The 21,626-nt window shown below is 41.0% G+C and overlaps 2 protein-coding genes across 5 annotated transcripts in view; one reads left to right on the top strand and one right to left on the bottom strand.

Annotated features, from left to right (window-relative positions):
• The window catches only part of IFT122 (intraflagellar transport 122), a 58,395-nt gene extending 46,929 nt beyond the window's left edge, over positions 1–11,466 (bottom strand). The window contains exons 1-8 of one of the 2 annotated variants that reach the window (XM_083595275.1): positions 11,021–11,466; positions 8,828–8,894; positions 7,174–7,258; positions 6,784–6,862; positions 5,488–5,564; positions 4,736–4,802; positions 2,977–3,123; positions 909–1,076 (exon numbers count right to left, since the gene is read on the bottom strand). In XM_083595275.1, coding sequence (XP_083451401.1) covers positions 909–1,076; positions 2,977–3,123; positions 4,736–4,802; positions 5,488–5,564; positions 6,784–6,862; positions 7,174–7,258; positions 8,828–8,894; positions 11,021–11,061 — 731 coding nt within the window. In that variant the 5' untranslated portion in view covers positions 11,062–11,466. The remainder of the gene's footprint in view (positions 1–908; positions 1,077–2,976; positions 3,124–4,735; positions 4,803–5,487; positions 5,565–6,783; positions 6,863–7,173; positions 7,259–8,827; positions 8,895–11,020) is intronic. The other variant, XM_083595276.1, reaches the window with a different exon arrangement.
• MBD4 (methyl-CpG binding domain 4, DNA glycosylase) lies at positions 11,461–20,767 on the top strand. Of its 3 annotated transcripts, XM_083595283.1 has the most exons (8): positions 11,465–11,667; positions 12,638–12,898; positions 14,070–14,836; positions 15,657–15,731; positions 16,647–16,781; positions 17,786–17,935; positions 19,197–19,300; positions 20,479–20,767. In XM_083595283.1, the coding sequence occupies exons 1-8, from the start codon at positions 11,621–11,623 to the stop codon at positions 20,554–20,556; spliced, it is 1,617 nt and encodes a 538-aa protein (XP_083451409.1). In that variant the 5' UTR covers positions 11,465–11,620; the 3' UTR covers positions 20,557–20,767. The 3 variants fall into 3 exon arrangements, with proteins under 3 accessions (XP_083451411.1, XP_083451409.1, XP_083451410.1); XM_083595285.1 differs by lacking the exon at positions 15,657–15,731 and having other exon boundaries at positions 11,461–11,667; XM_083595284.1 differs by lacking the exon at positions 20,479–20,767 and having other exon boundaries at positions 11,482–11,667; positions 19,197–19,477.
• The last annotated feature ends 859 nt before the right edge of the window (positions 20,768–21,626 follow it).

Below are 21,626 nucleotides of genomic sequence, written 5' to 3'. Positions count from 1 at the left end.
ATTCCGTCTATTAAAATAAATGCTATTTGGCCGTAAGCCGTAGGAGTCAATTTATTCAAGAGGAAAAAATGCCAGTTTCTGATTAGCAGGAAAAAACACGGGGGGCAGCACTGTCGACTTGTATTAACTGTCCTTTTCAATAATTACCTGGAACTCCAGGAATCTCTTCAGACAACATCTGTGTGGCCTACAGATCCCTAGAGTCAAGGTGAGCTGCACAAACATGGAAATTTCCCCAAACTTGAGTTCAGGAAAACATTCAACTTCTGTTGAAGACTGCCAGAACTTATGCTGAGAAATGTTGGATACTATCCTTAAGAGTCAAGAATGGAGAAATTTGTTGGAAGGGGAAAGTATGGACAAACACTGTGAGGTCACTTTAAGGGAACCTCAGGCGGTCACAAAATAGCCTGATGAGCTGCTATCATCCAGTTTCCAGCTGGGGCCCTTCCCTATCATCCAACAGTCTTCACAGTAGCCTCTCTCTGCCCTGATGGGGGTTCCACTTTGCCTTGAGTGGAGTGGAGAAAAAAGAAATAGTCTGGTAAATCACTATAATCCAGCTCCCAGTAATGGTCCCTCCCTTCTCTATCACCACAAATTGCCCTGATGGGGAGCAGAGAGAAGCAATTACAGCTTTGACTAAGTGGCTGTCTTTTCCATTTTATTATAACTTATTTTAAAAATAAACACGCAATGCTTATTGTTGTAGCAATCTCACGTAAACTGCTTTGTGAAGTCCACCTGAATAGCAGAATATAAATGCCACAAATATATAAATAAAATACTGTTCTGTTTATATGCTGTGAAGCAATAATTATAAATTGATAACGAGACAGAAACAAGCTAAGATTTAAATATATGTCTATTTTCATACTATAGTTTTATTTCTCTGATTTTGCACTCACGAGCTGGCATTCCTAGGGCTCTCATCTTCCTCATGTTCTTCTTCCTCTGCCTCACTACCCTGACTACTGCATGTGATGGACTTCAGAACTGGTATATCCTCTAAACAGGCGTGACCTGCCTCCTCCTCCTCTTCGCTCTCTCTAGAACTCCAGAGATTCTCCCATCGACTGCAAATATCAATTGTTCATTCACATGACCTACTGCTACAAAACTCAAATTTCAAAACAGATTAGCCCAAGATCAACTCTCCTGATGTTAAAACACTTTGCCCAGGTAGTTTTTGAAACTTTTCTTCCCCAGATTTACTAAAAGGGACAGTAAGTCTTCTTCAGTGCAAACTCCATTGGTTGTCAGGCTTTAGGAAAACATGACCCTCCCTCTGTGGGATAGAGAAGGATAAGGTTGGAGAAAATACCAGTAATTTGTCGTTCTTCAATGCCTCCCCATGAAGTTGAATGTTGGAAGATTCAGGACAGGCAAAAGAAAGCACTTCTTTGCCCAGCACATAGTTAAAGCATGGAATTCACTTCCAAAGGATGCAGCAATAGCCACCAAATTTTGACTGCTTTGAAAGGGGATTGGACAAATTCATGGAGGATAAGACTATCAATGGCTATTAGTCATGATGGCTATGTAACATCTTCAGTATTGGCGATGGTGTGCCTCTGAACACCCACTGCTAGAGAGCATGATGAGCAGGGAGAGGGCTGTTGGACTCATGCTGCTTGGAAGCTTCCCAGAGGGATGTGGTTGGCTACTGTGAGAACAAGATGCTGGACTGGGCCTTTAGTTCTGGTTCAGTAGGGTTCTTCTTAAATATGTTCTCAAAATACAGCTGTTTCCAATTACAGTCGTACCTTGGAAGTCGAACGGAATCTGTTCCGGAAGTCCGTTCAACTTCCAAAAGGTTCAAAAACCAAAGCGCGGCAGGAAGCTCCTGCAGCCAATCGGAAGCCCCATCGGATGTTCGGCTTCCAAAAATAGTTCACAAACCAGAACACTCACTTCCAGGTTTGTAGCGCTCAGGAGCAAAATGTTTGAGAAGTAAACTGTTCAAAAACCAAGGTATGACTGTACTGGAAATGTGCAACAGTAGGAAACAGGGTATTAACTTTATATGAACCCTTAAATTGTATATAAAACTGTTTTGATGTATGCATAGCATAAGAACCATACAGGTACATATACCAAGGAGCTAGAATTTGCGGCAGCTCCCTCTTGTGTGTACATACAATGGTAAACGTGCAATTGCTAACAAATATCATTTGATGCAACAGTCAATCCCTGCATATCTAAATATATGCCTCCTTCCCCACTTTGTATTACAAGCTCTAAAATTAACCAAACACATGCTCCTGAGATTATTATCTCTCAGGACACCTATGCAAATACAGCTTCCCTATAAACTATGGAATGCCCTTACCAGAAACATTCAAAGCACTAAAGATCTTCCAGGAGCATTCTAAGAGCACTGAGTAGCTTGGGGGGGTGGAGGGCTAGATTAAGTTGTAGGGTCAGAGTTTTATTATGCTTCCAGCTGTTTACTTATATGAGATGTATTTTACATTTGCTTTAAAATCCAGTATATTATTTGAGATAGAGTATATTGAATCTTTGACCTACAGGGCTACACATAAGCAACAAATATCATTAAAAAGCCTTTAAATACATAAAATATATTTATATTTTATTAGAGTCTCAACAATCCAAGAATGCATTAGGCATTCTTCATTCCAAAGTCAACCTCCAACCCACATCCCATATGTTGTATTAGCAGACAAAGAGGGAGCTGATCAGTTATAATGTGCTTTATTTCTGTGGGGGGTTTTTTTAAGATTCAGGAACAGTTAATTTTAGCAACTTCAGCAACTAGCAATTCCCTTCAAATTGGAGAAAGTTTAAGAATTTTTACTGATATTGCCAAGAAAATGAAAGCATTAAACCAGTCTTCTGAGCTTCATCAAAATGATTTCTTATTTATGTTTATAGCACTACTATTAAAAGTCAAATGCATACTAGTGTGCAGACACTATTAAAGACAAACAATATAGGGACAGCAACATTTACCTTGATGGATTCCAAGAAATGGACCACACAGGAGATAAAGATCCACCGGGTCGTTCAATTTTGACTTTTTCTTCACCATTTTTATTTCTTATGCTGACCACGCCATTGTACATACCCAAAGCGAGGTACTGGCCATCATTAGTCCAACTGAGAAAGGGGAAGAATAATAACAGAGCAGTTTGAAAAAATTCCCCTCTCCTCAACATTTGAGAGTCACGAGGCCTACAGAAATTATACCTTTTACTTAGAGGTGGGCATAAAAGGCTCAAGAGGACACAAAGCACTCCTTGAACTCTTCCACTGCACTGGCAAATATGGCTTTAAAGTATACATTTGCCCAAATGAACTGCAGTTACATGCCAAGAAGGAGAGGACATGCTAATTAAGAATATGGAGCTGTAGCAGCATAAGGCAACCTCTGTTTAACTGAATAGTGATTTTGAAAGGTCAGCTTCCAGTTCTGCTCTGCCTTAATGGAAGCAGCCACCATGACAGCAGGTGGCTGGCGAAGGAAAAACAAGGGTGACTGAGGGTAATTATCCTTGCAAATTTCCCCCAGGGATGGAGGGGGGAACGGGCTTCACTCGCAGTTCGTCTTGGTACCTGGCTCTCACTCCGGCATGGAATGTGGGGGGCAGGGAGGCACTGAGTGCAAAAGCCTGCCAAAAACCCTCCAACGCCGCCATTAAGAAGCAGTGGTTCTCCTGTTAATTAGAGCTTAATTGGACTAAAGTACAGGCACACGCTAAAAGAGATGAGATGACAAACTACAGAACAAACCGATTGCAAGGATTTTAAGGTTTGAACTTCAGATAAGACTTCATTCAGTGCAAAAGATGGTGGGGGGGAGCCTACGGTTTCTTTAATTTAAGTTTTATTCTCTACATTTATGATTCGGCAACCCTCCTCTCAACGTTAGTTCAAATTTCATTTGTACAAGTGAGGATGGAAGAAATTGGATTATATAGAATATTTATACATCAAACGGAGCTGTGTAAACTGTAAAAAAAGGAAAAGGAGAGGGAAGCTCTATTTTGCAAAAGGTTTACGATGGAAACTTCCACATCCTTTATTATTTATGATGTGAACTGAATAACGCTAAGAGAACTTGGAATTTAATTTAATTGGAAGAATAATTGCTCATATGTCTTCAGTTGGAAGGAAGGATGAAAGGAGTCTGTGAACTGCCAAGGAACTGATACAGTTCCTTATTGAGTCGTCTGCAGTTTGACAGACCACTCTTCCCAGGCTGAGAGGGAAAATGGTGACAAAAGGGTATTTACTGGGACAGAGTGATTTTTGCAGCTGTTGTTAAAGTTGCAAAACAACGAAGCATGGGGCGGAGTGATGGAGAAATTTCTGGAATGACAGTGGGATATCAGCTCCATTCAAGGCATGACGGATAACAACAACCGGGGGAAAGAAAAACATAACATCTTACAAGGAAAGGAAGGAACAGCATGAACAGAATATTTGCCACACACAGGAAGAACAAAGATATAGTTTCTTTAATTGCTTACTCTTTTGTTCCTACCCATCCTGGAACCTTATCTTATAATTAAATGTATAATAAAATTCTACAAACTCATTAGAGGGCAATTTTGCTGTCCATTCTATTGTATTGTCAGATTTGTTTCAGTTTTGTTTTTACCTCTATTGTATGTTGCCTTGAGTTCTCAATCTTTCGTGTGGCAACTCATTAGAAATTTTAATATTTACAATAACAAAATAACTACATTTGAGCGCAGTATTTACATACCTACAGCAGGTGATCTTATTGCTAACTTTATGTTTATTGACTGACTTCTGTTCAGGAGACCAAAGACCTTGAAAACAAAAACAACAGCATAGTGTTACCATCCAATTCATTCATCATTATAGGAAAATATTCACACCAACAACAACGAGGGAATGTGAAAGAAAAGAGCTCCTAAATCTTAACAAAATACAACTCCCCAAAGTCCTTCCCCTTGCCACACCTTCTCTCTGCCAGCTTATGTGCTGCGTAATGGCTTTACATGATGCCACAATGCACCATCTGACAGCAGTGCCAAGAAAGGGACCACAGCGCAATGACAGAGCACATGCTTTGCACCAGAAGGTTCCACATTTAATCAGTTATCTCTTTGGTCAAAAGCATTCTACTTGATAGATTATTTGAAACCAACTGTTGTATCTAAGTCTACACCTAGCCAGAGTAGTTCCAATGAAATTAATGAGCATGATGAACACAGGTCCATTAATATCAATGGTTCTACTGGATCAGGCCAGTGGCCCATCTAGTCCAACATCCTGGTCTCATAGTGGCCAAGACTAGCTCTGGATACCTGAGATCTGCCTGAGATCAGGGTCAGATAGACAGTCTGAGCTGCTGTATTGCAACTTCCTGTGGTCCTTCAACTGCTTATACCTATGGTACAGCACACATTACATTTCTATCTGATCGATTCCTGAGTGCTATGTGAAGTCATAGGATTTGGTCTTAAGAAACTAAGGATGAGGAAGACATACCAAAATCGCTGGAGGAGCAAGATGCCAATTGGTGAGTGACAGGATTGTAGGATACACTTTGTATGGAATCATTGTGCCTAAAACAAATTAACCAGAAACATTGAAACAAAACAATCTGAAAAGTGGTTAGGCATAATAAACAAATAACTTTGGATATATATATTTTTTAAGCCTCACCCAACTCTATCAGGAGCTCAGTGCAAATCAAACAAAAATCCAACAGGCTTTAAAAATAGTTCAGGTGCAATATGGTTATTTGAAAATATAAAGCGTTCAAGCATTGTGTGGGGTGAGGGGAGGAATACAGAGATACTTCTATAATGATTCTCAACACTGCACCAGAGCTGGTTCAAAAGTCAGAGACCAGAGTCTCTTAAGCAAAACCTTACCCACACAGGCCCGCCTGGTTACCAAGACCCCATTCAGAGAACCTTCTTTGAGTGGTCCCCCTACCTTCAGAAAAGAGGTGAGTGGCAGCTCATGAAAAGTGCCTTTTCAGTTGTGGCATCCCAGTTCTAGAATGCTCAGTGCAAGCGCATTTGACTGGCATTGACTCTGCTGTCCTCTTGGTGGCACACGAATATATTTTTATTTGCCCAAGCCTTTCTATGCTGGGTTTTAGTATAATGCTCTGATCTGACTCAGCTCTCTTTCTGTTGGTACTATTTTACACAGTTCTTATTTATTTCTTTTTGTTTTAGTTTTTGCTGTGTTAGCTGCTTTAACAATTTTTACCTTAAAAGTGGAATAAAAGTTTCTTAAATACATAAAACAAGGAAACAGTAATGGGCTGTTAAAAAATAACTAAAACTTTATCTAGAACACATCAGCCCAGCAACTTTTATCTTTTAATGCTGAATAGAAGCACTTCCGGAAGTTATCTTGAAGAAGGAGTTACCTCTCTCGCCCCGCCCCCTGCCCCCAGTAACATAATGTTTATTATGCAGAATTTACAGAAACAATACTGGGCCCATCTGCTTCTGTGGTGTAAGTGAACAAGGAAAATAGGAGCACAATATCAGATCCAGAATGCATATGTACTATGAGATTCAGAAGTGCAGTAACTGCAGAGGAACCCTTTTCGAGAGCTATGCAGTGAGAACAGTCCTCAGAACCTGTTATCTCATTCTCCCGTTAACCTGGTGAAGTGATGTAATGTAATGTCCTTTGTCTTTGCATGTTTAGCTTCTTACCTGTGTTCATATTCCTTCTACTATTATTGATAATAGTGGCTGGAGTCCATACTCAGAACTGATATTTAAGGCATGCAAAATAATCATGAAGCAATCCACTTACGTGTACTTCAGGATACCTTCTAACTTTGAAGTCCAGATGATCACAGTTTTGTCTGCAGCTCCTGATGCAAAGCGCTTACCTAGGGAATGTTATGGAAGCTCACATGAGTTTATTGCACACAGAAAAGCAACGACACTATTTACTATTAGTTGAGTGCCTTCAGGTGAGCAAGAATCAAACCTGTATCTACAAATGTTTGCATACACTCTGGTCTGACATGAAACTCAGCTGTCATAGTATGGACTGTACTGACATTGTCTGGTAATACAAATTTTCTTCTTTAAATTTTTTTATGAATAATAAACTGGATATAAATGCAAATGACACTCTGTTCCTATGAAACCTGATCAAATGCTAATGATCTGAAAAAATCCAGAAGGTTTAAGTTACCATCCTTGGCATAAGCTACACAGTACACTGTATCCTTATGTGCTTTCAAGGGCTGGATTAATGTTCCATCCGAAGTGTCATACACCTGTAGAGATAAAATAAAGAGATAAGTCTAAGAATTAGATGCACAAATTAACACTATAGCCCTAGACAAACCAAGGCAGCTTCCTATGTTTCTCAGTCCAGATACAGGCTCTCTTCTGTTTATTCATTTTTTTTTAAGTGGCAGTTACATGACTTCTAAAATACAGCTCCAACAAGTAATTTTCTTAATGGACTGACACATAGAAGCCAGCATTATAACAGGATAAACAGCCTAACCCTATTCTTTTCATATCCAGTGTGATTACAAATAAAGGCCACTGGGGATCCTGGGTTTGGTAAAGCATAGTAGGGCTGGGCAGGTCTATTCTGTTTCTTCTAGATACAAAAAATAAATTCCTGTGTTACAGCTTCTAGCCAGCGCCAGAGTGAGCTGACATTAGGAGCAGTGAATCTGCTCCATGGGACTTAGAAATGAAAGGTATCAAAAGGACAATCCAGCCCTGAAAAGTTATGAGAAAGTCTTATTTCAGCAAGCTCTGAATACCATTGCACCAACCCCTCCAAACCAATTTCCAAAGTGCGCATAGCAACCTCTTATTGAAGGAGTGTAGAGACTAGCCTTACATTTAATAAATTTCCTGACTGTCATAAGCAAGAAAAAATTCCATGGAGGCAAGTGCATGAAACTCCATACACCACGAATGGGGAACCTGCAACCCTCCAAATAATTGTTGAAATACGCTTCCATCAGCCCTAGCTAGCATGGTCACTGGCCAAGGACAATGAAAGTTGTAGTCCAACAATATCCAGAGGTTCCCCATCCCTGCCATACAGGTAAGTGAGCAGGCTGGCAGAGAAGAAATGAGTCTCTTTGTCCCACCTCTGCCAGTCTGCTTAGCTTCCATGTTGGTCACAAAAGAAGGGAAGCCCATCCCTTTTCCACAAACTCTTGCTAGAATGCTTTTTTTTTCCTAGCAGAGGCTAGTACCTTGTATTTCCATACTGACCTGGAGAAGGGAACTTCATCCTTCTCCATAACCAGCATGGAAATTCAAGCCACCAGCCTTCAGGCATGAAAAACAAAAGCCACAGGCTAGTATCTTTATGGGCTTATTTGCAAGGCTGGTGTAGACCTACCTTCACTTAACTTCTTACATCATGTACTTAGAAACCATTCATAAATCCACACCAAGAAATTAGAAGCAAGCTTTACAAATAATGATGACAAACATTAGGAAATTGGAAAAAAGCATCTATGAAATATGCAAATTTGGTGTATCTTTTTAAAATAGCTGTTGACTTCTTCCAGCTCAGCTTAATTTATCAAAACAAAGACAAGAGCCTTCTCTCTGTTTAAAGATGTTAAATAGCTAAAAAGTAATTAGCTTTTAACATAGTCAAATTACATCACAGTTGTAAGATTTTTTAAAAAAATGTGTTACATTAAATAGAGAAGGGATAAGAGTTCTTTCAACAGATTACCATATGTGTTATAGCAAATAATAAAGAAATTAGAGTTCTTTTGATAAATTAATCTACCAAATATTTCAAGATGTTAATTAACAAATAAGGGTGGGTGGGTTGTTGTTTTTTAAAGAAAACCTCATACCAGTAATCTGTTTCCAGCTGCAATTATTAGTTGAGTTCCATCAGGCTTAAAAGCAAGGTCATATATACTGTGAAAACAAAGAAAGGTATTAAATGGCACCCCAAACTCCTCATATCCCCAATATTTTCCCATATGGTACATAAAAAACAAGATCTCTAGATATAGATCACTACCCTACAGAATGAGTATTTTGAAAGGAATTCAATTTGTGAATGTAGGTTCAGAGTAATATTCATATACCACAATTGTCATTCGTACATTTCCTCAATCATACCATTTTCAAGACATTTCATATCTGCCAAATCAAAAGGCTACAATTTACATACTCAAAGCATTACATCAAAACACTGACTTTATTCATTTAGCTACTCTAGCCATTGCAATTTATCTATGTTAAAGGTACGTATTCTAGACAAAACTGGGGGTTATTCACCCACACAGCCAATAGTAAAAAAAAATAAATCAACATTTCAGCCAAACACTTGTTTTTATGGCTGTTGTAATTATTATATATTATCTTTTTATGTATCTTTTATTATTGCTTTATTTAATTGTTCTCTATTGTGGTACTGAAGTATCCAATGAAATGTGAGTTATAAATGCTTAAAGGGCAACCAAAATGATGAACGGTCCCTAAGGGGAAAGGTTGCAGCATTTGGAACTTTTTAAGTTTTCAGAAAAGGTAATAGGTGACATGATAGACGTTTACACAATTACACATGGTATAAAGACAGTGGCTAGATATATGTTTTTTTCTCCCACACTCTTACACCCCTAGAAATCATGCTCATCCAACAAAGCTGAATTTTGGAAGGTTCATGACAGATGATAGAGAGTATTTTTAATGCAGTGCATAGCTAAACTATGCCATTTGCTTCCACAGAGGGCAGTGATGGTCTCAACAAATGAAACTGATCTGTAAAAAATGTTACTGGGGGGGGGGGGAGAGAGAGAGATTGCACATACTTTTGTAAACCAAGAAAGTCTTTAATAAAAATACATTTTTTAAAAAAGAGGATTAGTCAAATTCATGGAGGACATGGCTATCAACGGTGACTGGCCAAGGTGGCTACGTTCTACCTCCAATATCAGAGGCAATATGCCTCTGACTCTGAGTTGCTGGAAACCACAGGTGGGCAGAGTGCTGTTGCTGTCATGTCCTGCTGCAAAGGCATCTGGTTGGCCACTGTGAGGAAAAGGTGGTGGATTACAGGAGGACAATGGCCTGACCCAGCAGTAATGGTGCTGGTGTGGCGATCGAGTCCCAACCCACCAGCTGAAGACCAATGTCACAAAGTATACACAGTATTACACAGATAGTGCCAAAACACACACAGACACAAAAACACCTCAATTAAACCAAAGCATTTGAATTTTAAGATGTGCGGCAATATATACTACCTACGGGGTTAGGAAAAAAGCGAACCTGCACCAACTGTTTATTTTGCTGAAGTTTCCTCATGAAAGCTTTACCCACCTGCCCAGTACAAGAATTGAGGCAGCAAGTAAAACAACCAGTATAGGCCATTGCGGATTTTTAATATTATTTTATTACTTGCACCCAGTCCTACCGATGGAGCACCGTAAGAACATCAACTCAGCGCGGAAGAGCTAACGTTACATCAACGGACACAACAGGACCGTCGAGGCGACAGAGGGGCCTGTCCGCCTCAAACCCCCCCCCCAGCCCCTTTTGGCAACGAATGCAGGTAAAGCACCTCAGGCTCTGGGAGGCGCACAACAACTGAAACCTGCCAGGGTCCCGCTTTGTGTCCCTTCCACCAAAAGTGGAAACCCACGCGCCCCCTTTCTGCAGCAAAAGCATTATCTTAACAGCTTTGTGGCTTCCAGATTAAACGTGGAAGCATCTTTCTAAGTTGTTTTTGCTGTTGCTGCTGCCGTTCATTTTCCCTAGCGCTGCAGTTGGTTGCATTAACTCATTTGCCTTCAGAAACGGACGTAAGGGAGGCTGCGGGGGTGTTATGCTGCCTGCCGCTCAGAAAGAGCGGGATAAAATTGCACGCCGTCCCCCTCACGACTCGCTTACTGCTGGTGATGCTGGTAGGGAGAGCGGACTGAGGAGGCCTTATTTTTTGGCTGGAGGTCGAAGCCCCCACTTCCTTCCTTTCCTCCATGCCTCCCCCACCGACCCACTCCACCCTCTAGGCTTGTCACAGGGAGGCGCCTTCTTACCACTGCTCGGCCTTATCTCTCCAGGTCAGCGCAGCTCGCATGTTTCCCCCTCCGGCGCATCCCCTTCGCCACCTCCCTGCCTGCCCCTCCCCCAGCGCCCAACTCCCGCTTTCATTTATTTATTTATTTATTTGTGTACATAGGACGCCGGGCTGCAACCCAAGGCAACACGCATGCGCAGTTTTCACGCGCCCTCCCCTCCTTTTTTTCCTTCCCTTTTGCCCAAGGGAAAAGCGACGAGCGAAGCGCCCTTGGTTGTGCGCACGCTCTTGCGCATGTCTGAACTCTCCACCGACTTCCTCCCCGCCCCCCAACCACAGTTTCTATGACGCCCGGGGGAGGACGCGCAATATTAATATTAGAGGCGGGTGGGACGACGGTGTGGAGAGAGGAGGAGCTTATGTCGAAAGTGCGCGTGCGCAAAAGCCCACTCAGGTGTAATTCGCGCTGCTCGCGAGGTTTGATCCCGGCGCGAATAGGAGGGAGAGATCTCTTGGTTACTGTCATTGTGCGGGTTGGCGGCCCGCGTGTTAGGAATGCGCACGCGCCGTACGAGCAGGCGCGGGAGAATTTGCCGCCTTACAAGAGAGGAGAGGAAAGATGTCCTTGGCGCTAGTTCAAGGGGCGACGGGGCAGCCTGACGGCAGGTAAGGACTTAACGCCGGAGGGAGTGGCGAGGGCGGGGCTTTTGAAATAGGCAACACCCCCCTCGGCCTGTTGCTTTGCAAGCAACTATTATGACCCTCACTATCACCACCTTTCGTTTGCATGCAGTGATGTCACGGCAGTTTGACAAATGGCACGCCTGCGTTCTGCTGCCTTGACATGATGGTCTTCTGTCTGATTGAGGGCTATGGCAATACAGTGGTACCTCGGGTTACATATGCTTCAAGTTACATACGCTTCAGGTTACAGACTCCGCTAACCCAGAAATGGTGCTTCAGGTTAAGAACTTTGCTTCTAGATGAGAACAGAAATCGTGCTCATGCGGCGCGGCGGCAGCAGGAGGCCCCATTAGCTAAAGTGGTGCTTCAGGTTAAGAACAGTTTCAGGTTATGAATGGACCTCCAGAACTAATTAAGTACTTAACCCGAGGTACCACTGTACTGCAAACCAGAATAAAGCCATTCTTAACTTGTGCCGTTCTTAGCCTCCTGCTTCTATTGCCCCATTGGTTCCCATTCCCACTGCTTTGCTTGCTCCCACCAAATGAGGAGGAAAGGTGGGCTGCTGCCTCCGAGGTGGCCTTCTCAGTGATGGCACCCTAGCTATAGAAAATCCTCCCCAGAAAGGCTTGCCTGGCACCCTCTTCATTTCCACCACCAGTGGAGACCTCCTTATTCACCCAGACCTTTTAGGCAATTGGTGTTTGAAGCCCGATAAACAAGACCAGGGCTCTCCGTTGCTTAAGTTGTACCTTATTTTTCTACCTTTAGGTGCAAAATTTATTGCCTCTTACTCTGCCAGAAATAAACCAGTTTTGAAACAACCGAAAAGGAAATGTGGGGGAGATGCAAAAAAAGAGCAGTTGAAATGATTGAGAGGTTCGAATGTCTATTTAAGGAAAGGCTACAAAAAGGTGAAACTTGTTCTGATATTCTGATAATTCACTTTCAGTGATATAGGTAATAGGCACCTGACTGAAGATGCAGACAAAGAGAAAGGGCATCTTATAACAGCAGGAGGGGAATGTGTTGATCCCAAGGAGGAAGATACTGAGACCATCACAGAAAGTCTAACTTGGTGCAAAGAGTCTGAAGCAACTGTATCTTTCCTGGCTCCTCTGTGTCGCAAAGCTGTTCCTGAAGGATGGGAAAGGATAATAAAGCAAAGACAGTCTGGCAAAACGAAAGGAAGATACGACATCTATTTTGTCAGGTACAGTAATGCTGATTGTAAAATTTGACATTGTACATCTTATGTCATCCAAATTATATTTTGGTGCACTGAGAGCCATAGTGTCATAATTATGTTTATAATAGGGAGAAGTGTAAATATACTGTTTTATGTTTAAGCTTGTTGAAGTGTTACTAAAGAGAGGAAGAAATTATGTGGGATTGCTGTTGTTTTCTGACAGAACTCTCATGGCTTTGTCAATAACCTGGTATTCAGAAATTTGACAGATGCAATTTTCTGTACTGTTTCATCTACAAATCCAGGGTTGAATGGTCTATCAAGAAAAAATGGGCTATGTCTTACCAACAGCAGCAGCCCCCACAACACAGCAGCCCCCCCGTTCCTCCTTCTTAACCACAGTTTGAGCCCCCTCTTTCTCCCCATCTCTTGCATAATAATCACTCATTGCTTCTCTTCCGACTCAAAGTCTGAATTGTTGTAACCTGCCCCTGCCCCCATAGCTCTCCAGAAGCAGAGGGCATTGGGCAGCTTTTTTCCAAAGAATAATAGAGTTCAGCTGAGCAACAACTTCAAATCCTCCAGATAGCCTTCCTTCCTTCCTTAAGATTAGAAACACATATCTAGTCAGGACACAGTTTTGTGTTCCCCTTTAGTACTCCAACCAAGCGTCATGCTGATGGATTCTATGCTATATAAAACATCTGTGTTTATAATATTTGCAAATACTAAGTTCGTGTTCATTTGTATCTCATCTTTCTGCTGCAATTCCCAAGGCAGCTGTACTTGCACCACTGTTTAACTGTAACTGCATTTATAACAGCTTACAAATAGTTTAAGTATTGGAGCTTCAACTTTGATCTTCCAAAATATATATTTATTTGAAAAATGTATAGTCTGTCTTTCCACAATATAATCTACAGGGTGGCTACAGTTGACAACTTGTATCCAACCCTTTCCATGTGAGAGTGGAATAAAAGTACACTCCTACAATGGGACTTCACCATCCTCTCGTTCTCCCTGCTGACCCCCCTGCATGCCCTCAGAACTTGCTCTGACCCTCCAGAGCTGATTTTGGGGGTGTGGTTGCTGCAGGGGGGGAGAAGAAGCAGGTGAAGTTCTGTTGTGCAACATTGCATTCCACTCAACGTTGCCCTTTGACTGCTTTTTACATGATGGTCTTTTTCCCTTTTAGTCCCCAAGGAGTGAAGGTCAGATCCAGACGTGCACTTTTGGATTACTGTAAAAAGAATGGAGAGACTGTTCTTAAATCAGAGGACTTCGATTTTTCTGTCTCTGTTCGGGACAGTATTCAATCAAGCACAAGGGCTCTGGGGTCAGAAGGACAGAACTGTATCACTAGCAGCCAGACTCTAGATCTTGGAGCGCAAAGCAGTGAAGAAAAGCAAAGTGCTAGTGAGCCAGATTTGCAGGATGGGCCCACTGCAGAGGACCCCTCAAAGGATTCCTGTTTCAAAGCCCAAGAGAGGAGTGCTGCTCAGAGAAAGACTCAAATTAAGAAAGCTAAATGCGGTTCAGAAATTGGGAATCTGGATGATGCCTATAACACAAGACAGAGGAAACGACCCCCAAAAAGTCAAAGGGCAGAAACTGTTAAAAATCCCAGAAGAAAAAAAGATACATACATTTTTAACAGTGTCCATAAAGTGTGCCAGAGAGGCTCAAGAAAAAGGAAAACATGCTTAAAGGACGAACTGCTGGTTTCTGAACCAAAAGTGGAGTTGCATGTTGGACCAGTAGCTGCTGTCTTGGAACACAAGTCAAGCACAGAAGTTTTAAAATGTGATGAGGATCCCACCAGCATAGTTTCTGTAGCAGTTGATGAAAACTTTTCAGAATTGGAAAACCAGAGAAACAGGGTGCCTTCAGGGAGCCAAGAGTTAAACATTGCTTCCAATATGGAAGTTACCAGTGATGAGAGCCATTTTACATCACTAAAAGGTATATTCTTCAGAGCAGAGCTCTTTTCTAAATTTCCTGTGGAGATAATCACAGGCCAGTGGTACAAATGAGCTTTTTTGGCCTCATGCTCTGTGTTTTTGGTGTGGCTAGTATTGTCTACCTGAGTGTGTTCACATAATTTTGCTGAATGTGACCATCTAAGCACCTCTCTCTGGTCCTTGGGACTATCTCCAGTCTGCCATCCCCTCTCAGTGTCCCTGCATCCTCGAGTGCTTTTGCCTGGCTAGAATGTTTCTCTTTTTCCTTGAACCATAATAAATGCCTCTTGCTTGCCCGGATAAGTCAGCTTCAAATCATGGCTCTGAAGTCATTAACCATAGCTCCCTGGGAAATCATAGTTAATGGAAGAGTTCTTGATTTGTTCCCACTTGCACAAAAGGTGGTATTCTACTAACTCGTCCTATCAGTGCAAGGATTACTGCTAGAGTGACAGAAATCCCCCCTCCAGTGCATGGCTCATGTCACATTGCAATTGCAGGTATTCTTGAGCTGATGGAACCCTGGCTTAACACTACATTGGATAAAGCCCAAAGAAAGGAGCAAATGAGCTGTGTGCACCACCAGAAGACTTATTCACATCTTTGCTTATTAAGCTGAGAAACGATCTTCCAAACATAGCCAGTGTAGTTGCTGGGATAGACTACAGTGGGCTCCCAATCCACCACTCTTTAATGATAGAAGATCCTCTGTAAGAGAATGGCACATACAAAGATAGTGCAGTACTTAGTTTTATACAAATTCGCAATGAATTATATATATATATCTGCATTTGTTTTTACTTTGCTTTTCAACATTTTAGAGGACAATTTTCGAAGACCTCAAGTGGAGAGAAGGAAAACCAGTCCATATTTTTCTAGTAAATTCATTCAAGGAGGTAAAAAATGCTTTCTATGAAAATGCCTTGTGGGGGGGTTACAAGATTTAGCAATATAATTTGCACACCAATCCTAGCCATATTTAGTCAGAAGTAAATCTAATGTATTTCTCACTTGCATAGCTAAGAGTACACACATTTACTTTGAAATAAGCCCACTTAACCTATTGGTACTTGGTTCCAAATAAAAGTGCTTTAGATTGTGATAGAATTTATGTGAGGTAAGAAGAGATTACACAGCAACTATCCATAATTCTTACTCCTTTCCATGTAGTGGGTCAGATTAATGGGTCAGATTATTACCAGCTTTTGGTTGATATGAGCACTTCATAAATGTTTGGTATTGGGAGAGTAAATTAAATCTGAATAGTAAGGTATCCAATCAAAAAAGCTAACTGTGAGCCTAGAAAACTATGGTTTCTCACTATGTAAATAAGCCACTGTGAGACACTGCCTTGTGCGTTCTCTCTTTTTGTGCACTAGAGGCTATCAGAAGCTTCTTCCAATGTTAAACCCTAGTTCCTCATTACAGCGAGACTTGGGAGAATTGTAGTTGTTTAAAACTCTTGCTTCAGGACAAACTACAATCAAACTATGGTGACTGATATTGTAGAAGCAACTTTAATAAGTGGGATTTAAACAAACCAAAATTCTCAGTAAGGATTGCAGTTGGGCAAATGAAGATTAAGGCTTGCAACATGGACAGGCATCTCTTAGATCTTGTTCACTGCAGCTGATCCCACTGGGACTCTTGAAAGAGCTGTTTCTGTAGCAGGCTCCTTAGAGCCGGAAGAGGCAGTCAAAACGATCCTCATTCTGCTTCTGTCTATAGACACAGATTGATATAAGAGAATCAAGGTATTTAAATAAAAGAGAGGCAATTGAATTTCACATTTTGATTCTCTCTCTGTATAGCTCCAAGCCCACCTAGAAGGAAGGCCTTTCGGAAATGGACTCCACCTCGTTCTCCTTTTAATTTGGTCCAAGAAACACTCTTTCATGATCCATGGAAACTTCTCATTGCAACTATATTTCTGAATAAGACCTCAGGTACAAGACTTAAGTTCTCCCCCGCCCAGCCCCTCACTTGCAAACACACCAGTGTTGAGCTGCTTTCCAGTTATACAGTCCCACACTGCTGCTAGGGAGCATTTATGAATCTCTTATGTGGGCAGAACTGATTACTTCAGTTTTTCCCATGGGGGGCTGGCTAGATGGTAAATGGCTCTGCTTGATTCACACACATTCCCCAGGAAGAGAGAAAAGGGCCAATGTTGACCTTGACCCATGTGAAGTGGAAAAAAGGGCTACTAAAATGATGACACCATTTTTTGCAAGAGGGATTCCAACACATACTGGAACTTTGGGTTTCTGCAGTTCTGTCATCCTAATGCAACAAATACATAAAAAACACTGTTTTGCGGTTAGGAAAACGATGGGAAATGCACTGAAAAGCATGGGATGAAATAATGACTAATGGGAAGACATGATGCAAATCAGTATAAATGTTTGTTGTGTAGCTGCCCTTTAAACAAATCAGAATGAATGCTCAGTAAAGACTGCACATAGTTTATCTTCATCTTAAGCTTTGCGTAAGCAAATCAGGATGAATGCTCAATAAGCAGGTTGACTAGAATAGACCTAAATTTTGCCATTTGCTGAATGTGTTATACAAGTTTGGGATCATGCATACCTTTAAAAATTGAGATGACGCATCTTCTGTGTCTGTACTGAAACACAAAATATATTTCTGTGCCGCGGGAGTTCTTCACACAACTCTTAATTTTCTCCTGTGGAAGTCATTTGATTGTAATGTGTAGTAAACACATGCATCTGTTTTGCTATACATACATGTGGCCAGAAGACACGTTGGCAGCAGGATTCATGCCAAGTGTGGACAATTACGTGAAGATGCTTCTTAGTCTTGTTACTTTTAGTAGCTGTTACATGAGGTTAGACGTTATCTGTATTAGCAATTCAGCATATGTGCCTCTGCCAGCCTTGCAAAGAAATTCAGTAGAAACCCTACTATTCACTGTCTTATATCTGACTAGGTAAGATGGCCATCCCTGTGCTGTGGGAATTTTTCAAGAAATATCCTTCACCTGAAATAGCAAGAGCTGCAAACTGGAAGGAAATGTCAGAGTTGCTTAAACCTCTTGGCCTTTATGAACTCAGAGCAAAGACCATCATCAAATTTTCAGGTAGCAACTCGTGGCATGTAATGTATGTTATAGCTTGTTTTCGAAAGGGTACATTATCTCATAAAATCCTAATTACGGCCCTGCAGAGTACATCAGTGTTGTTATCCTCATATTACAGATGGGAAGCCATGGCTGAGAGATGGTGGTATATTAAAGGCCACTTAGTGAATTCATGACAGAGACAAGATCTGGAGATTTTCCAGCTGCCACTGAGCTAGAACACTAAAGGCTATGATCCAGAGGAATGAGAACACACATGCTCTGCACATGAAACTGCATTTCTATTTTATTCTTTTACTGGTAGTTTCTTTTTCCAAAGTTGTCTCTATATAAGCTTGGATGTTCTTCAGATCCATAGAACTAACACAAAATATATTTGAGAGATTTGGCATTAGGATTTATTTATTTTTAACAGTGCAATCCTATTCAGGTTTATATTCTGCTGTGTTGTATGAGGCTTCCTCCTCAGTAAGTGGGCACAGACTTGTCACCTTGAAGCAACATTTGGAGTGCGAGGGGAAAGATTGGAGAACAGTGGTGACATTTCCCCTTTGAAAACCGTCCATATTGAATTGCTGAACTACCCAAGCACAGAACATTAAAAAAAAAAAAGTTTTGAGAGGTTACCAAATGAGGAAGTGGGGAAGTTGAGAAAAAAATTAAGTCCACATCCAGCATTTATACATTTCCTTTCTGCTGTAAAAAGACTGCTGATCTTATTGACATCTGTGACAATAGAGCTGCATCTGTGACACGACATTTTAATGTCTTCTATGCTGTGTCTTGCAGTTTAGAAAACTGAAACTCTAAACTTTATCTTTTGTTTATAGATGTCGTTCTAGTCACTTCTGTCAGCATCAATGTAGCATGCTAGTAATAACTTGCTGCGATTCCTTGTAGTATCAGCCTACCAGGTGTTGTGTACCCAACACAGTGTGTCGATTTCCAGCAGCCCTTAATAAACTACAGTGCCCAGAATTCTTTGAAATAAAGAATGTGTTTCAAAGGTGCTTTAAAGGTGTAGTGCGTACATAGCCTAAGTCACACACAGGGTAGACCCATTGGAATCAAGTACATTGATTTCACTGGGACTGTTACCAAGAGTGACAAATGTTAGATGTCACCCATTTTTGTTTTTTAAATAAGTTCTGTGTAGCTTACCTCTTATTCAAAGATGCATGTTTTCAGAAATTTTAAAGGTGAATTTAATGAATCCAGTCTTGGATATTTTATTGTACTTTTTTGTTTGTTTGTGCCCTAGGTGAATACTTGGTCAAACAGTGGAGGTATCCTATTGAGTTGCATGGGATTGGAAAATATGGAAACGACTCTTACAGGATCTTTTGCATCAATGAGTGGAAAGAGGTAACTGATGCTGCCATCTTCTTAAATCAATGAAAGATTAAGTGTTCTGCTTTTGATTTTTGTAATGCCTGTTGGATGAATAACATCTGATACCCTTTTAAATGTGTTGTGGGAGGGGATGGATGGGGTTATTGGTTTGTTGTTGTTGTTGCTCTTTTTATTATGTATTTTGTGGTTTTTATCTTGTATTTTTATGTTGTGAACCACCCTGGGATCTATGGATGAAGGGCAGTATACAAATTTAATAAATAAATAAAAACATATAATGGAATGGCCAAGGCCCTAAAACAAGAAGCCCTTAATCGTGTGGTACAAGACCTACGATGAGGGCAGGCCCTTTCTCCTTTATTTGTTTTAAATTAAATGATTTTTCATCCACCAAACCAAAAAAGCTTCCTGGAGCAGCTTAACAGAGATCAATAAGAAGACACTACTCTCAAGCCTGCAGCCTAAGAGACAGGACACAAAAGAAAGAGCAATTGGGAGGGAGGAGGGGAAAAGCAAACACAGGCACTAGCTCTAGGTTACCCTGTTCTATAGCAAAAAGCAGTCACAAAAAAGAGAGAAGAGCCAAAAGTTGCTGATCTGTCAGCCAACGATCATCCTCTGCTACAGCCTGGTGTAACGGCTGCTGCCAGGCAGTTGTTGGAAGGAGGAGCCTGACAGAGTTTGCCTCTCCGCAAAACTGAGATGGCTCTGCTTCCCTTCAGTCCCTCTCTTGTAAATGAGCATGAACCACAACTGCACAAAGCAAGTGGGTACAGCTCTGTGATCTGCTATGCAGCAATAGACTCAGAACCAGCATTGGGATGGGGTGGGTGTGCAGAGTCCCATATTTCCTTCCTGCAATGTAGCACTGCCATTTGGTTGCGCTCATGCCTTGCAGAAGATGCGGCAATAAGCTCTGCAGAAGAATTTGTAGGCATCAGAGTGGAGGAGAAAGCTGGAATATCTTCAACCCTTCACCGTGAAGATTCAGAGCTGCTTTATATTGCAGTAGCAAACACATTTGCAGCGTAAGACCAAAGCTGTTCAGTGGGACTTATTTCCAAGTAAATGTACTTGAAATTATGGCAATAAGCCAAAGAATGGTTTCCATTTGTGTGCTTGAGACTCTGAGCTTAATACAGTTTTTGTATTTCTTAATTAAAATGGTTAACATCCTGATTTTTTTTCAGGTACAGCCACAAGACCATAAGCTGAATGTATATCATGCCTGGCTGCGGGAAAATCATGATAAACTGAATATTAATTAATGCATAGCTCTGTGTAGGTACAGTATCTACTGGGGGTTTTTTAATATCAAACTCTTTCAGTCATCCCTCTTGGTTACTATAAATGTAAATATTTTAATATAGATATTGTATTGTATAAACACTGTGTATTAAATTTCAGCATTGGTTTATGTACATAATGCTGTTCAGACCTTTTGTAATTAAAGTTGACTAAGAGTTGTGTTAATATTAAGTGACACTTTCTAAATTGTTCAGTCCTTCAACACTGCAAATACTGTACCAAACAACCATGAAACTTACTTAACCTTACTAGAATGCAACATAATTGCAGAATAATTCTCCAATTTGTTCTACGATAGATGCAGTTCTGCATTTTATTTACTGAAGTCCCTATAGCATATAATATTAAATGGTTACAAATTCAAGATATAGAACCTTCTCTAAACATCACCAACTAAGTCATAATTGGAGTAGACCCACTGAAATAAATGGAGCTAAGTTCAAGTGTAAATGGATTTTCACTAGCTGGGGTAAGTCATGGTTTTATATCTACCCATTTAACCATAAGAAATAAATTCAACTGATTCTTAAGGAAATCCTTATTCGTAACAATAAAACACATTATTAGCAAACTCTTTCCTCCTATTCCCTCCCAATTCTCTCAACTAATAGGTCCTGCCCAGGACAAACAACGTAAGCACAGATTTCTAGCTAATTGAATACAACATATAGTTTGGTTTAGGATTACGGTATGTTCAAATCCCTCACTCATGGTTTGCCCTGCTTCAAATAAACCACAAGCTGTAAACAAGGTTTGTTCTTAGCCTATCGCTCATGGTTTGTCTGGGGTGACAAACCAGAAGCCCAGGTTTGGGCATAATACCAAGGCAAACCATAGCTTACTGCTGGGCAGTGTGGTGGCAGCAAGACTGGGAGAGGAATGTAGTACTTGCCATATTTGCTCCAGGAATCCACATTTGCTCATCTGTGCTTAGGTGTAGATTGCAAACTACTTGGGAAATGGACTTCTGTTCTCACAAACAGGGCTTCATTTTGCTCATAGGCTTTCTTGCTCCCCAAAATATGCTCCT

The sequence above is a fragment of the Podarcis filfolensis genome (genome assembly GCF_964270895.1).
Source record: "Podarcis filfolensis genome assembly, chromosome: 2".
Classification (NCBI taxonomy): Eukaryota; Metazoa; Chordata; class Lepidosauria; order Squamata; family Lacertidae; genus Podarcis; species Podarcis filfolensis.
The sequence above is the reverse complement of the archived record's forward strand: the minus strand, read 5'-3'. Positions and strand labels throughout refer to the sequence as shown.